Below are 12867 nucleotides of genomic sequence, written 5' to 3' on the forward strand. Positions count from 1 at the left end.
AGAATGCTCAGAACAGAATAGAGAAGTTTGATCTGATCAAAAATAAGGCAAAATGACTGTAGGAATTTTACATGGCTAAAACAGGAATGTCTTCTTTTTTTTTTCCAGTGGAAAATTCCTTTTGGATACTAGAGCCCATCCTCCAATTTGGAATCAACTGGTTTAAGAGTAACTTACCTTAAGGCTTTTTTGTATGTTTAAATTAACACAATCCACCACTTTTGCTGCCACATACACAAAAAAAAAGCAAAGCTTATTTCAAATGTCCATTTTTAGAAGCTAAAGAGCCCAAAAGTTGCAAAGGCAATCACTGCACTTGTGTCTCCAGACGCCGCAGCTCTGTAACCACAAGATCAATGTTTATGATCGGGTTAAAATACAAGGCCCAGTAAAACAAACAATTGCAGACAAACTGAGGAATAAAAGGCCAAAAAATGGCAACAAAAAGACCCTGGGTTGAGACTTTCCAGAAATGTCTCCACATTCTGTGAGGAATAGTCCTGTGAAAAAGGAAAGGGAGAGGCTTAGAGGGACTTCCTGGTTTGTTTTTACCCACTCTAAGAAAAGCTAAGAGGTGTTGCAGCCTTAAATTATTTAGCCCTTACTTGGGATTACCCTTTACCTGTAAAACACTATTTTGCACTCCAGGAAAAGCTTTCTTAAAACCCAGCAGTACCAAACTTAAAGAGGAAGCATTAAGTCAGTGCACTTAGACCCCAAAGCCCAGCAGGCTCCAGTGTCACATTCCAGCCCTGCCACGGGTTATTCCGTGTCCCCTGTGCTCTTCTGTCCCCTGGCGGCTGGCAAAGGGAAAACCCACCACACACCACAACAAGAATTTCTCCCGTGCAGTTTCTAAAACTAGAAATGAGACCACAGCAACTATCAAGTAATATTAATATGCTCGAATTAAGATTAAAGTCATAACGGAAAACAGAAATTCCTGTAACTTACCAGAAATAATACCAGCATAGCTAAACTTATTTATGGTTCTGAGGACTCATCCTTTAATAACTACACTGGAAGCATATCATGACAAAATTCTGATGTATTTACTCTCAGCTGGCAAGTAATACCAGTTACCATAAAAGGCAGTTCTCACAGTAAGGGTGAGTATTTCCCAGTGGTTAAGAACATGTTTATTACTTTTCTGCATTTGCTACATCTGATAAGTAAAACCAGCTGTAAGAAACCCTATCAAATATTCACATAAATAAAGGCATTCAGAAGTACTAGCATATGTAGGAATTCAGATTCACCTGTTCTTATTAACCTCAGAGTTGTAGTCAGACACTGTCATTTCAGTGAGCAACTGTGCAATCATGAGATTGTTACTATTTATAAGGCCATCTACTTCCTACCCTCTTCAACAAACTCACTAAGACTTACTTCAGTTCTCTTCTTGACCAGAGCCTCCAGAAGGAGAATAATTCCAGAACAGAGAGCAACATAGCATTCACAATTATAAATCTTGATGTCCAGTAGTGCACATCCAGCCAATCCCAAGCAAATTCAGCTATCAACTGGTATGGCAAAAATAAATATTTTACAATGAATTCTCTCCATTGTTTCCATGAAGGATCTTTAAGGTCCTGTAAATTAGGATAAAAAGACTGTTAAACAATTTTCTATTAAACAAATTCAATACTGGCTTATTTCTACTAGTCTTTTGTTGAAAAGCTGTTTTTTCATACATTGAAAGCAGCAAATTGTCTTTGCTATACTTGTGGGTAGATAATACTACAGCACAGTAATTTCCATTAGATTAGAACATCACAGACAGCCAGACCTTAAAATGCCCTTTCTTAAAACACAGGTAATTTGAGTGAAGAGCTTTTCTGTAGTCTTGTGAACTTCAGAAGGATGACTGTCACACATCTGAAGTCTTAAAAGCCTTAAACCAATCTTATTAAAGGTAATGGTTCCAACTCTGGTGACCACATAAAATAAAATCAAGGAACCACTTACTCTGTAGGTTTGTTGTTTTTAAAGTCATAGTGTAAAGAGATGAAATGGTGAATAATTACTTTATGTTTTTATGCTGCTAGTCTTAAAAATGCTTGTAATTAAAGCAAGTAGCACATTTAATGTTTTGAACACTTACCAGCAGTTTTGTGAAAACATCTTCATGTTTGTCTTCTTGCATAGGACAAATTGTGTGGATGAAAGGTAGGAAAGCTTCTGCATAATCAAACAAATACAGGTATAACATACTGAGTCTTGGAGAGCTCTTCAGGGCATACAGAAGAAAGAGGGATTTTCCTGGATTTACAGCCTGAAAGATATCAAATTATCAAGTTTCAATCAGTGAAAAAATAAAATGAAAGGGACATGCCAGTTCTTAGATTTTCTGACAATTATTTTTCAAAGGATCATTTTTCAAATACCACATTTCATTAAAATGGGCAGCTTTTACAAGCACAGTTCCACTACCTCAACACTCCATCTGGTTTCAAAAAAATCTTCTTTTAAAGATATTATTTTAAAAATACTTAATATACATGACACACTTAATATAAAATGTACCTTATATTCCCAAAGGTTCTGTGGTGGTTTAACACCTAAAGCTTTCACACATTCCAGTTCTGCCATGATGGCTTTCCTGTGGTTGCTGTTCTCTATACTGTAAGGCTCTTTGGTGAAATCCTCCTCTGTCAGTGTGAGGAGCAGCCTACAAAAGCAGAAGAATTCAGAAGGCAAACAGTGTCTCTTCACCACAAAGATATGACTCACAAATAAGCAACTCAATACCGAAACAATAAGGTACTGATAGAAGGCAGCACCTTTTGGATTACAGAATGAATCACAGAATGCTTTGGGTTGGAAAACCTTAAAGACCATTGTTAAATTACATTCCATATCAAGTGTTCACACCAACTGCATCTCAGAGCCTGGGTTTTTAAATACTTCTTTTCTAGTTTCCTCTCGCCTGCTTTCAGCATTTCTCTTAGGTGGAATGCAACGATGCACATGGCACATGGATACTTCCAAATGAAAGGGAAGGTGGGAGGGGTGGATAACACACAAGTAGAATTTTACTCTCAGTATCATTTCAGTCTGCATTGTCAGCAATTTAAGAAGTTCTTAGAATATTTTCAAGTAGCTTGCTTAGTATCTACCACTCAAGTTTTCACCACAAATTGTTATAACTTCCCCTACAATGTATTCTGGTACCTTACAGAATATTCCCACAATCCCTGGAGCACAGTACAGTCATTTCCCAACCAGCATCCCTAATGAATCTGTCAGCAATCCCAACACACGATAGTTGTTCTTGGCCATCAGGCCCCTCACCTTCCATTCACTTTCTCCAGTAAAAACCTTTCTTTGTAATGTGAAGCCCATGGGCCCAGCTGCTCCAGCCAGAGGATCACTTCCTCAGCAGTCCATCTAGCAACAGGCTTGTGGACAAGATGATCTTCTTCAAATTCTCTGCTACTCCAGTGATAGCCCAGTAGAACTACCTACGGGTGGATTAAAAAGATAAAAACCCCTCATCTTTTACCTGTAAAGCAAATACATTAACGATAAACATGCAACAAGAGGCTTGGCATGTAGAATTTTCCACTTCATGGGCCCTAGAATATTCAGGCTATAAAAAAGTATCTTGAAGTTTCCCCCACTTTGCCTAACTTCCATCTAAACTACATTGCAGTTGCAGTTCCTGACAGACCTCTGAAGGCCACTCTGCTCAGCTGAAGGCTCTTCTGTGCTGACAAGCTTTCTTTATGTGCATGTAGTTTAAGAAGATTTGATTGCATGCTAAGTGAAGTAAATATGGAAAACCAAGCAGATGAAACTTACTGCTACACAAGTTAAAGCTGTCAGAACGCCTGAGAAAAACCCTCCTCCTCGAGGATTAAATCTTCCTGTGTTCGGAACTGTAGGGATCTGGTCATTCCCATATTTTTGGAAGGCTGCTAAGCTGCGTGCTACATCACTGTTTTGTTGAATATCTTCTTTTCTTTGTTCAGTGGCATCAGAAAATAGCTTTTCAATAACATCCCTAATGGGAAAAATATTTGTCATTGTACCAAAACCATTCAGGGTTCATATTCAGAAAAGGGACTAATTTTGGGTTCATATTCAGAAAAGGGACTAATTTTTGGATTTTTGTTTTCCAGCCTCAATTGTAGACTACCATCTTTGAAAGCAATGAAAAATTAGTTATTAGTACTTAGTAAACTTAAACTTTTATCACTTACTTCCAAACAATGTTTTGCTTAGCTTCTAAAGTTAAAATACCATGTAACTCCTCCCATGTATATTTCTTATGTAAAATTAGAATTCTGTGTGCTACTGGCAAGTCTTGATTACTAAAAAATGGTAAAAGACAACATAAGAGCCTACCCCCAATCCTACCATCTAATTATTAAAATATTATTAACCCAGATAGAGTATTATTAACAAAAGAAGTTGTGGGTAATTCAAAACATCAAACATATTTCTAGCTTTGTTCTGCAATACGATAAATAATTCCTATTACAGAAATAACTACATAATTATCAAAGATCAATCTAACTTACAATTATTAGAAAACAACCAGCTATATTAAAAGATTCAAGGGTCTCAATACTAAAAAAGGATCCCTCCTCTCCATCTCTCAAAAAAATTCAGAAGAAACCACCCCCACTCCAGCCCCCCAAACAAAATCAACACAATCCATGCAGAAAAATGGGCTTGAACAGTTCAGTACAAGTGCAGAACATGAAAGCCTTTGTTGTCCTTGCAACAGTTCAGATTACCAATAAGCTACAAAATTCTGAGAAACTCAAGAAATCAGACAGCTAGTTTCCGTGGTTTGATTTATCCCAAAATGGCATTCACAAAAGAGTACACTCACCTGAGCAGGATGTTGACTTTGGGGAACCCTTCCCATTTTACTCTGCATTCGGGGCACTCGTTCTTCTTGGACGACGCCCACCACAAGGCCAGGCAATGCCTACAGAAACTGTGGCCACAGTTCAGGGTGGTGGGATCGACCAGGATGTCGTAACAGCAGTGGCAAAGGAACTCACTGACTGAGATCTGCCCACTCACGTCAGCAGTAGCACCTGTTTCACCTTCCGCCCTCTCCCTTTCCCCTTGTAAAGTCTCATCTTCTTCCATTTTCTTTTATGCCTCACGCAAACAGAAAGCCCTCTCAGATCTTCAAACCACGTAAGGCATTACCTCTGCAAAGCAACAAGATAAACCTCATTAAGAAAAAAGTTCTGGTAGAAGTTCAGGATGGTAAGCAGTGTAATTTCTCGTGGCACTGCTTTTGCCGCTGGAATGGTTTTAAACCTTCTAAGCAACACAGCCCGCCCCCAAAATGAAACATGATCTACTTTTTCAACAACATATTCATTGCAAATTACAATCAAACCCAGACTCTAGATGTAAACAGCTGGGTTTAATCTCCCTCTACTTTCTTCTCCTGTGTTACTAAACACATGAAAGTGAAACAAAGTAACTCACTGACCCACATGACTTGACTATCTTTAATCAAGGTTTTACTAAAAGACACCAATCAAAAGAAATATAATTAGAAAATACCATCAGAGATGGTATTTTCAAAGATAAAACACCAGTATAACATAAGGCTCTAATTTACTTCATCCCTCTTCCTTCCAAGCATACAGAATAAAACATTACTTACAAAAGTCAACGCTAGACATTGCTGGGCGATGTTAAAAAGAAGAAAAGTTTGATCCACAAAGTCACATGTTTCAGAATTACAAGGGATAGACCTGCTTCCACTTCAGTGAAGGTCTGAGCCCTGCATTAACTTTACTGACAGTTATACTTCGTTAGTATTTCAGAAAACACACAGACGAGAAGAGTCTAAGACTGTTCCAAGCTTACCAAAGATACAAATCTGTTTGCTTGATGTTCCTATTCCATTCTCTCAGATGGCAGTATCTAGTTTCTTAAGAAAAACACTGATCCAGATCACTCACTCATCTCTTGTGATATGTCAGAAGGTACCAAAAACGACACAATTTTCTCCTCAGGTACTACCAAACCAAAATATGACTACACTCTCCACTATGTGGCTCCTGCTTACTACCAAATTACCTATCTGCCATCCCGATCAAGCACAAAGAGGTAAGCGTGCAAGCCGGTAAAGAACGGAAATGAAAAAAAAAAAAAACAAACGAAACAAAAATCAAGTACAGAAACACAGCAGTGAAAACAGAATCCTCACACCGCTTACAAACCTGTATTTCCCCGCAGAGCGCGGACCGTCGGCTTTCTAAAACACCAACCTGAAACAGCACCTACAGGAGGAGAAACAAAACCAAGGTTTTGCACTTAAAAGCATTCTTCTAGTTTTCCCAGAAGGCAGAGCCAGCAGGATTTCCGCGGGTGGAAAAATATTTCGCCGCCCAGCCTCCACCAAATTAAGACCCAGCAGCAGCAGCAGGACGATTTCTGGCTCCTCTCCTGCCTCCTCTTTCCAGCTCCGCCTTCCTGCCCCCCGCGCTGCTTCCTCCGCCGCGTTTCCTGCGCTGGGCTGGGCAGGGCAGGGCAGGGCCGGGCAGGGCTGGGCCGAGCCCGACCCGCAGCCCCGGGCGCGGTGGCAGCCCCGGGGTGCCCCGTTCCCAGCCCCACCGTGCCCCGTTCCCAGCCCCGGGCTCAGCAGGAGCCGGGCCCGCCCCGGCACTGCCCCCGGTGCGGTAACTACACAGCCCTGCCGGGCCGTCCGGGTTAGCAGAGACACGAGAGAGCGTATCTATAGAGACACACATTCGCTATTATTTATAGATCAATCTCTGTTCCCTTACTGCAATTCTTTTCGACTGAGTCCAAAGAAAAACGAGTGATTCATTCTGTACAACCACCTGAAAGGAGGCTGCAGCCAGGTTGGACTCTGGGGTCAGTTCTAACTACTTGGTGTTTATTTTACGGGTGAAAGAAGCAAAGAGTTCCTGGATCTGTCAGTTAGGAATTCCTGGATTTGGTGGGAAATGACAGCCATCAACCACTTTAAAGTGCCATGAGCACTTTAACGAGAAACTGCAGGAATGTATGTTAAAAAACTGAGGAGTAACATGAAAATTTTAGGCTTCAGCCAATTTACTGTAAAATAGAAACATCTCTACTATTATTTTAACTAACACCTTACTGGGCACAATTTAATCATCCTGGATGACTTGCTGGGACTGCGTGTAGAATAAATTGCTTACACTGAAAAGGCAAAACTTAATCTTGAAGAATCTTTAAAAGTTCTCTCCGCTAAGTCTGGTGTAATTCTTTATCTTCTTCTCTATGCCGAAACTGCCTCTCAATTTATGGAGACTTCTACATTTGTTTTCATCCTGCTGGTATTCTGGAAAAGACGCTTCCTGTGCCGTGTGAACTTTAACCCTGCAGCCCATTCACTAAACTCTCACGGTGTCCGTGCCCACAGCTCCTGCCCTGGGCAGCTCCTCCTCCCACAGCGCTGCTGCGGGGACAGAACGCTTGTTATTATACAATTACGAGTGAAAGTGCTGCTTTTACCAGGAAGGCGAACGCTTCTTCCGTAACACGCCAAGCCTTCCAGTTCCTCCGGACTTGGCATCGTTAAGGCACCACCACCAGCAGCTCTCCTGGTGTCTCCTCAGTAGATTCCCATCCCTTCTTCCTTCCTGGTGCTAGTTACGCATTTCTGGGCTGAAAGGCGAGCGCTTTGTGGGCCGTGACATCTCACAACGCCCCACGGGAGAGCGGCGGGGTGGGACTCCTTCCTTCCCTGGGCAGCGCCGCTACAGCCGCTCCGCTGCCGCGGCGGGCAGGGCCGGCGGCTGAGGGCCCCTTGCAGCCAGAACAGCCCGGCAGAGCAGCGAAGGCAGCCGCGTCCGTGCTGGGTGCGGGGCAGGACGGACAGAGCACAGCGCCCGCCCCGGGGCAGCGCAGAGCGCTCCGTGCCCTGAGGGCGCCGCCCCGGCAGGAAATGGCGGCCGGGCGCGCTCACGTGCGCGCTCACGTGCGGCGCGCGGGGCGGCCCCGGAAGCGCTCGGCGGGGCCGGGCCGGGCTGCGGCGGGCGCGGGATGGAGGTGACCAGGAGCAGTGAGTGACCGCCCGGAGCGACACCCCTCCCCTGAGCCGAGCCCTGCCGGCTTCCCTGCCCCGGGCTCGGCCTCTCCTTCGTGGCGAAGGGGGTCCCCGCACCTCCCCTGGCCCGTGAGGGGCGGCCCCGAGGCGGGAGGCGCGGCCCCGGGGCTGAGGGGGCCCGAGGGGCGCCGGGCTGCCCCGGGGTGTGGTGCGTAACCTCAGGTGCGTTTTACCCCTTTCCCCGCAGATTTTAAGGATAACCTAAACAAAGTGTATGAAGCCATTGAAGAGTCAGACTTCCTGGCCATCGATGGGGAGTTTTCAGGTACGGTCGCGCTGGTTTTGTGGTTGTGAGCTGTTGGCAATGTCTGTGTGGGGGTCCCCGTGCCCCAGTTCGCTGTCTCAGTGTTGACTTGAAAAAGCTAAAGCTGAGGCTACTGCAAAGTGATCAAACTACTCGTTATGTCTGCGATAGCAAGGTTTTGGTCAATGATACGTGTCATGCTAATGCTGCCTCTACTCCCTCCCCGCAGTAATCTTTCAATGTGTTAATTGATTTTCAGTTGCAGCTGAGGGGAAAAAAAGAAGGTATTACATGTGATACCTTTATAAGTGAAAGATTCAGATGAATGAGAAAGGCCTTGCAAGTATTTGGACAGGGAAGGGCAGCACTAAGAACTTGTATGTTTGTAAAATCCAGAGGGTGTGTGTGTCACAGAGATGCTTTAATAAGTACTTTGGTTTTGGGATGTAGAGTTCAGTCATCCATGAAACATGATCCGTGTGGATCTTGAGCCATGAATGTGATCAAAACTTGGTTTTGTTAGATGTGGTGCTTATGGAAATACAGTTGTTGTGTATTGTTTAAAGTGGCTAAGTCATTCCGTAAATCCCTGGGCAGCACTCTTCCCATTTTTAGTTTGGCTTTGATCCTGCACTGTGCTGTAAAGCCCATCTATGTTATTTTATGAAGGGTCTTTGCCTGTTACTGACACATTGAGTAGGAACCAGAATGGCAGAACTTCTGCAGAAGGGCTTTGCTGCTGGAACACTACTGTTAAAATGGGTGGCTTTTATGCAGTAGAAAATCCTTCCGAACTGAAATAATTGTAACATTAAGTGAAAGCATTTTTCTTAAATTATCAGTTGTTGCATTTCTTTGCTGTGGCTAATTTTGAAAAGCTTACCCAAAGCAAAATATGTTCTACTTTTTCAGGGATCAGTGATGGGCCTTCTGTTAGTGCATTAACAAATGGCTTTGACACTCCAGAAGAAAGGTATCAAAAACTTAAAAAGGTAAAGTGTTTACACTGACTGGAAGGAAAATTCTGGAAAAAGGTTAGAATGCCTTGGTTCATCGTGGAGACAACACAGAGAAGTATGTCATGGGTCTAAAACTGAGTTACAGGCAGCAGATGGGATTTGCTTGTTTTGTTTTCTGGTAACACAATTGAATGTTGCATTAAACTTGCAGAACTCATGGTCAGAACAGACAGAAATGATTCCTCACACAAGAATGAGTAAAGGTGTAGAACTAGTTAAAGGATGTTGAGAGTGTTAATGAGTTCAAAGGAGGATTGGGTGAGAGGAGTTCAGTGAGGAGAAGCTTCATCAATTCAGGCCCTGCAGGCGAAGTCAGTCTCTGTTAACATTTTAAGAAGTCTGTTGTATCAGAAGGCAGACCCAGATTCTTTGTTGTCACCTTCTTAAAGCTTTACCTTTAACATCGAATAACTTGATAAATTGATATTTTTGATCTTTATGTTCAAGAGGGCTAGTTTTGAATGCCTGTATCCAGTGTAAGCCATGTGGGTTAGAAGAATATTAAATGTGTTGTTACATGTATTTGAAAACTCCTCTCACACTGTAGGGAATGTAAGTGAACATTGAGAAGGACTGAGAGCTGCTTTGGGTGCAGCATGTCCTGTGCATGAGCAACAGGTGGAGAGAGAGATGGGAATTCCCTCAGTTCTTGTCTGTTTATGGAGTAGAAGTGCATACTACAAATCATATTTGGGCAATAGTAAGATGATTAAATGCAGATGAAAACTAGTTGAAAAACTCTAGTGTGTTTATTTTAAAATTACCAGCGAAACAAACATTGGTTAAGAAGATTCAATTTACTTAATTTTGAAATGGAGAGAAGTCATATGTGGATGCACCCCGGTAATCTTTAAATGTGTACAGGTTTTATTCTCATGCAAAGTTTTCCTTTCCTTTCCAGCATTCCATGGATTTTTTGCTCTTTCAGTTTGGCCTTTGCACTTTTAAATATGGTGACACAGAAGAAAAGTATGTCATTCTCTTATTTCTTGTTTTCTTAATTGAGGATTTTCTAAAGTGATACTGATAAGCTCTATTGACATGCAACTCATCTTCTCCACAGGTATATAATGAAGTCATTTAATTTCTATATTTTTCCAAAACCCTTTAACAGAAATTCACCAGATGTCAAGTTTGTCTGTCAGGTTAGTAGAAAAACAAGTTTGATTTTGTTTGGTTAAGGTATACCTGCAGCAAACTTCACCTTAAAAGGTGGAAAAATAGAAGTTTCTGGGGTTTGGTTTTGATTTTTTTCTTATGAGAGAAATAAACATCAGTTAAGAGCAATCCCTAAAAATGAGCTTTAAGGCAATATCTTTGGCTTCAGTTTTTAAATCTTGTTATGTATTACATTGTGTGGTTTCTGGAATTGGAGATAATGTTCCAAACCTGGCAAGATGATTCTAATTTTTTCCCTTTTCTCATTGGACTTTGTGTTCCCTTTCCCTGTTTTATCCTATATTCTCATCTGCTTGTCTTACTTTTACTTCTTCCCAGGCTATTGCCAGCATTTTTCCTGTCTCAGATTTGTTCTCCTGAACATTTTGCTTTCTTTAGTTTCCTCTCTCCACGTAGCTCATTCTTTCATCTCTATCCCTTAGGATATTTATTGTTCTATGAAAGTTGAAAATAAATAACAAAAGTAATATTGCCTGAATTCTTGTTTAGAGTCAAAAACGTTGTTGCTCTTGACTTTGGACTTTGTATAATTTCTTAAGAAGTGTGTAAATAACCGAATTGATATTTTATGCCACAGCTCCTTTTCCAAATGTAAAGTCTTTTTCTTTTGTTGCAGAGTTCAAGTATAGATTTTTTAGCAAACCAAGGATTTGATTTTAATAAAGTTTTTCGCAACGGTGAGTTGTTTGGGGTTTTTTTATATTTCTTTCAAAGTCTGCAATATTTATGATGACACCTTTCATTGTGTTCTGCAAGAAGAAAAAAGGCTGCTATTCATGATACTCTCTTAACACACAGTGAAGTTCTTGAGTTATTTTTATCTCTTTTACTGTTGTGCTGGTAGTAATTCCTTTCCAGGAATTCATTGTATAGGTTCAACAGAATGGAATTCCTGCTTACAGGAGGGTTTGGTTGTTTCTTGTTGTCCAGTGGCAAAGCATGAATGGAGAGATCCATAGTAATGAATCAGAAGTCATGTTTTAGGAGGGGTATCAGTGCACTGTAAGGGTGCTGCTGCAGTCTGGGATTCAGGTGATCCAGGGAGCAAGGGAGAGGAGGGCTAAATATTACTGTGGTTGGGACCTGTGGCTCTGCAGTCCTTGGGCTCATTCCCTGTCCAGTGGTACCAGCTAGTGTGGCATGTGCTGGAGGGAAGCCTGGATAGACATGGATAACCAGTGGGATGTGGGACAGAGGACTGAAAGGAAGGGTTTGTTTTCAGCCTTCAGGGCTGTAAGAGTGGCAGATGCTTGGTTAGTGATAAGTCTTTGCTGAATCCCTACACATCCCTAATTTGTCTGTAATTATGATGAGCTTTTACTTTTTTTTTCCTTTTTGTTAGGAATTCCATATTTAAACCAGGAAGAAGAAAGGCAGCTAAGGGAACAGTATGATGAAAAGCGTTCTCAAGCCAATGGTGCAGGATCTCTGTCATACATTTCTCCTAATTCCACAAAGTGTCCTGTAACAATTCCCGAAGATCAGAAAAAATTTATTGAGAAAGTAGTGTAAGTTAAATTGTTTCATATCCTCTGATGTTGTTAAAGCTAAAATGTGAACTGTAGTGATATTTTTTTATGTTGAAGCCATTTTTATTAGTTCACTGGTTTTAAAATGCTGCTCTTTTTGTTTTGAAGTGTTTTCTTGTCTTTTGGGGAGGGCTGTAAACTTCCAAAAAATAAAACAGTAGATATAGAAGCAAATAATTATTTCCTCCAGGGAACAGATAGAAGACTTATTAAAGAATGAAGAAAGTGAAAGTTTGGAACTGGAGCCATGTACAGGGTGAGTTTCTGAAGTTGCATATCTTCTAAAAATATTTGTTGTTTGGTCATACAGAATTAGGGGAGTGACAAGGAAGACTGTCTTTACTTGAGTTGACTTCAGCAAAATTTACATTTGATTGATTTTTGTATGTTGAAAAAATGTGCCTCTGTATATGGGTGTCATAGTTTGAGCTGTAACTTCTGCATGTAGTGGCAACATATTTAAGTACAGCCAAAAAATGTCTTGTATATATGGGCCTCCTCTTGCTATTGCTGAAGTTTTCCATAAGCCTTGGAAATGCATTTTAAAAATAAACTTTTCAAATCTATTGGACTGTTAGTTGTTTGTAGTTGACAGTGTGTTACTGTTTTTTATTAGGTCTCCTTCTCAAAAATCTATTTAGCTTTGGGGTCTGGATGTTTGGAGAGTATGGTTGTTTAAAAAATTTAAAAAAAAATATTGAATTTAGAAATAGCAGAACATTGTGAGATGAGGTAAGGTATCATCACTGTATCTATATGGAGTGATCATAGCTACAGAATATTTTCTTATGACGAGATCTGTGGGTAACTGTA

General features: G+C 41.2%; 2 protein-coding genes across 7 annotated transcripts in view; one reads left to right on the forward strand and one right to left on the reverse strand.

Annotated features, from left to right (window-relative positions):
• Positions 1-108: 108 nt before the first annotated feature.
• Positions 109-7805, reverse strand: BFAR (bifunctional apoptosis regulator). 3 transcript variants are annotated; one of them, XM_017809069.1, is made up of 10 exons: positions 7489-7805; positions 6204-6263; positions 5848-5911; positions 4844-5174; positions 3805-4006; positions 3295-3464; positions 2527-2671; positions 2105-2275; positions 1390-1592; positions 109-500 (listed from the first exon to the last, which is right to left on the reverse strand). In XM_017809069.1, the coding sequence occupies exons 4-10, from the start codon at positions 5107-5109 to the stop codon at positions 308-310; spliced, it is 1350 nt and encodes a 449-aa protein (XP_017664558.1). In that variant the 5' UTR covers positions 5110-5174; positions 5848-5911; positions 6204-6263; positions 7489-7805; the 3' UTR covers positions 109-307. The 3 variants fall into 3 exon arrangements, with proteins under 3 accessions (XP_017664558.1, XP_017664556.1, XP_017664557.1); XM_017809067.1 differs by lacking the exon at positions 5848-5911 and having other exon boundaries at positions 7489-7804; XM_017809068.1 differs by lacking the exons at positions 5848-5911; positions 7489-7805 and adding an exon at positions 7173-7464.
• A 172-nt stretch (positions 7806-7977) lies between these two features.
• Positions 7978-12867, forward strand: part of PARN (poly(A)-specific ribonuclease) — a 45628-nt gene continuing 40738 nt past the window's right edge. For 3 of the 4 annotated variants that reach the window (XM_017808924.1, XM_017808925.1, XM_017808923.1), the window contains exons 1-8: positions 7978-8038; positions 8271-8348; positions 9240-9319; positions 10248-10315; positions 10410-10491; positions 11142-11202; positions 11868-12033; positions 12245-12310. In XM_017808924.1, coding sequence (XP_017664413.1) covers positions 8020-8038; positions 8271-8348; positions 9240-9319; positions 10248-10315; positions 10410-10491; positions 11142-11202; positions 11868-12033; positions 12245-12310 — 620 coding nt within the window. In that variant the 5' untranslated portion in view covers positions 7978-8019. Of the gene's footprint in view, positions 8039-8270; positions 8349-9239; positions 9320-10247; positions 10316-10409; positions 10492-11141; positions 11203-11867; positions 12034-12244; positions 12311-12867 lie in introns of those variants that run through there. The other variant, XM_017808926.1, reaches the window with a different exon arrangement.

The sequence above is a fragment of the Lepidothrix coronata genome, unplaced genomic scaffold (genome assembly GCF_001604755.1).
Source record: "Lepidothrix coronata isolate B3197 unplaced genomic scaffold, Lepidothrix_coronata-1.0 Scaffold24, whole genome shotgun sequence".
NCBI lineage: Eukaryota > Metazoa > Chordata > Aves > Passeriformes > Pipridae > Lepidothrix > Lepidothrix coronata.

Bases quoted from the DNA above. Each gene is read 5' to 3' on its own strand.
- BFAR (XM_017809069.1), bottom strand. From the start codon at position 5,109: ATGGAAGAAGATGAGACTTTACAAGGGGAAAGGGAGAGGGCGGAAGGT. The intron at 1,593-2,104 runs GTAAGTGTTCAA...CCTAATTTACAG, and splicing joins ATGTTTTCACAAAACTGCTG to GACCTTAAAGATCCTTCATG. The intron at 501-1,389 runs GTAAGTCTTAGT...CCTTTTTCACAG, and splicing joins TGGTCAAGAAGAGAACTGAA to GACTATTCCTCACAGAATGT.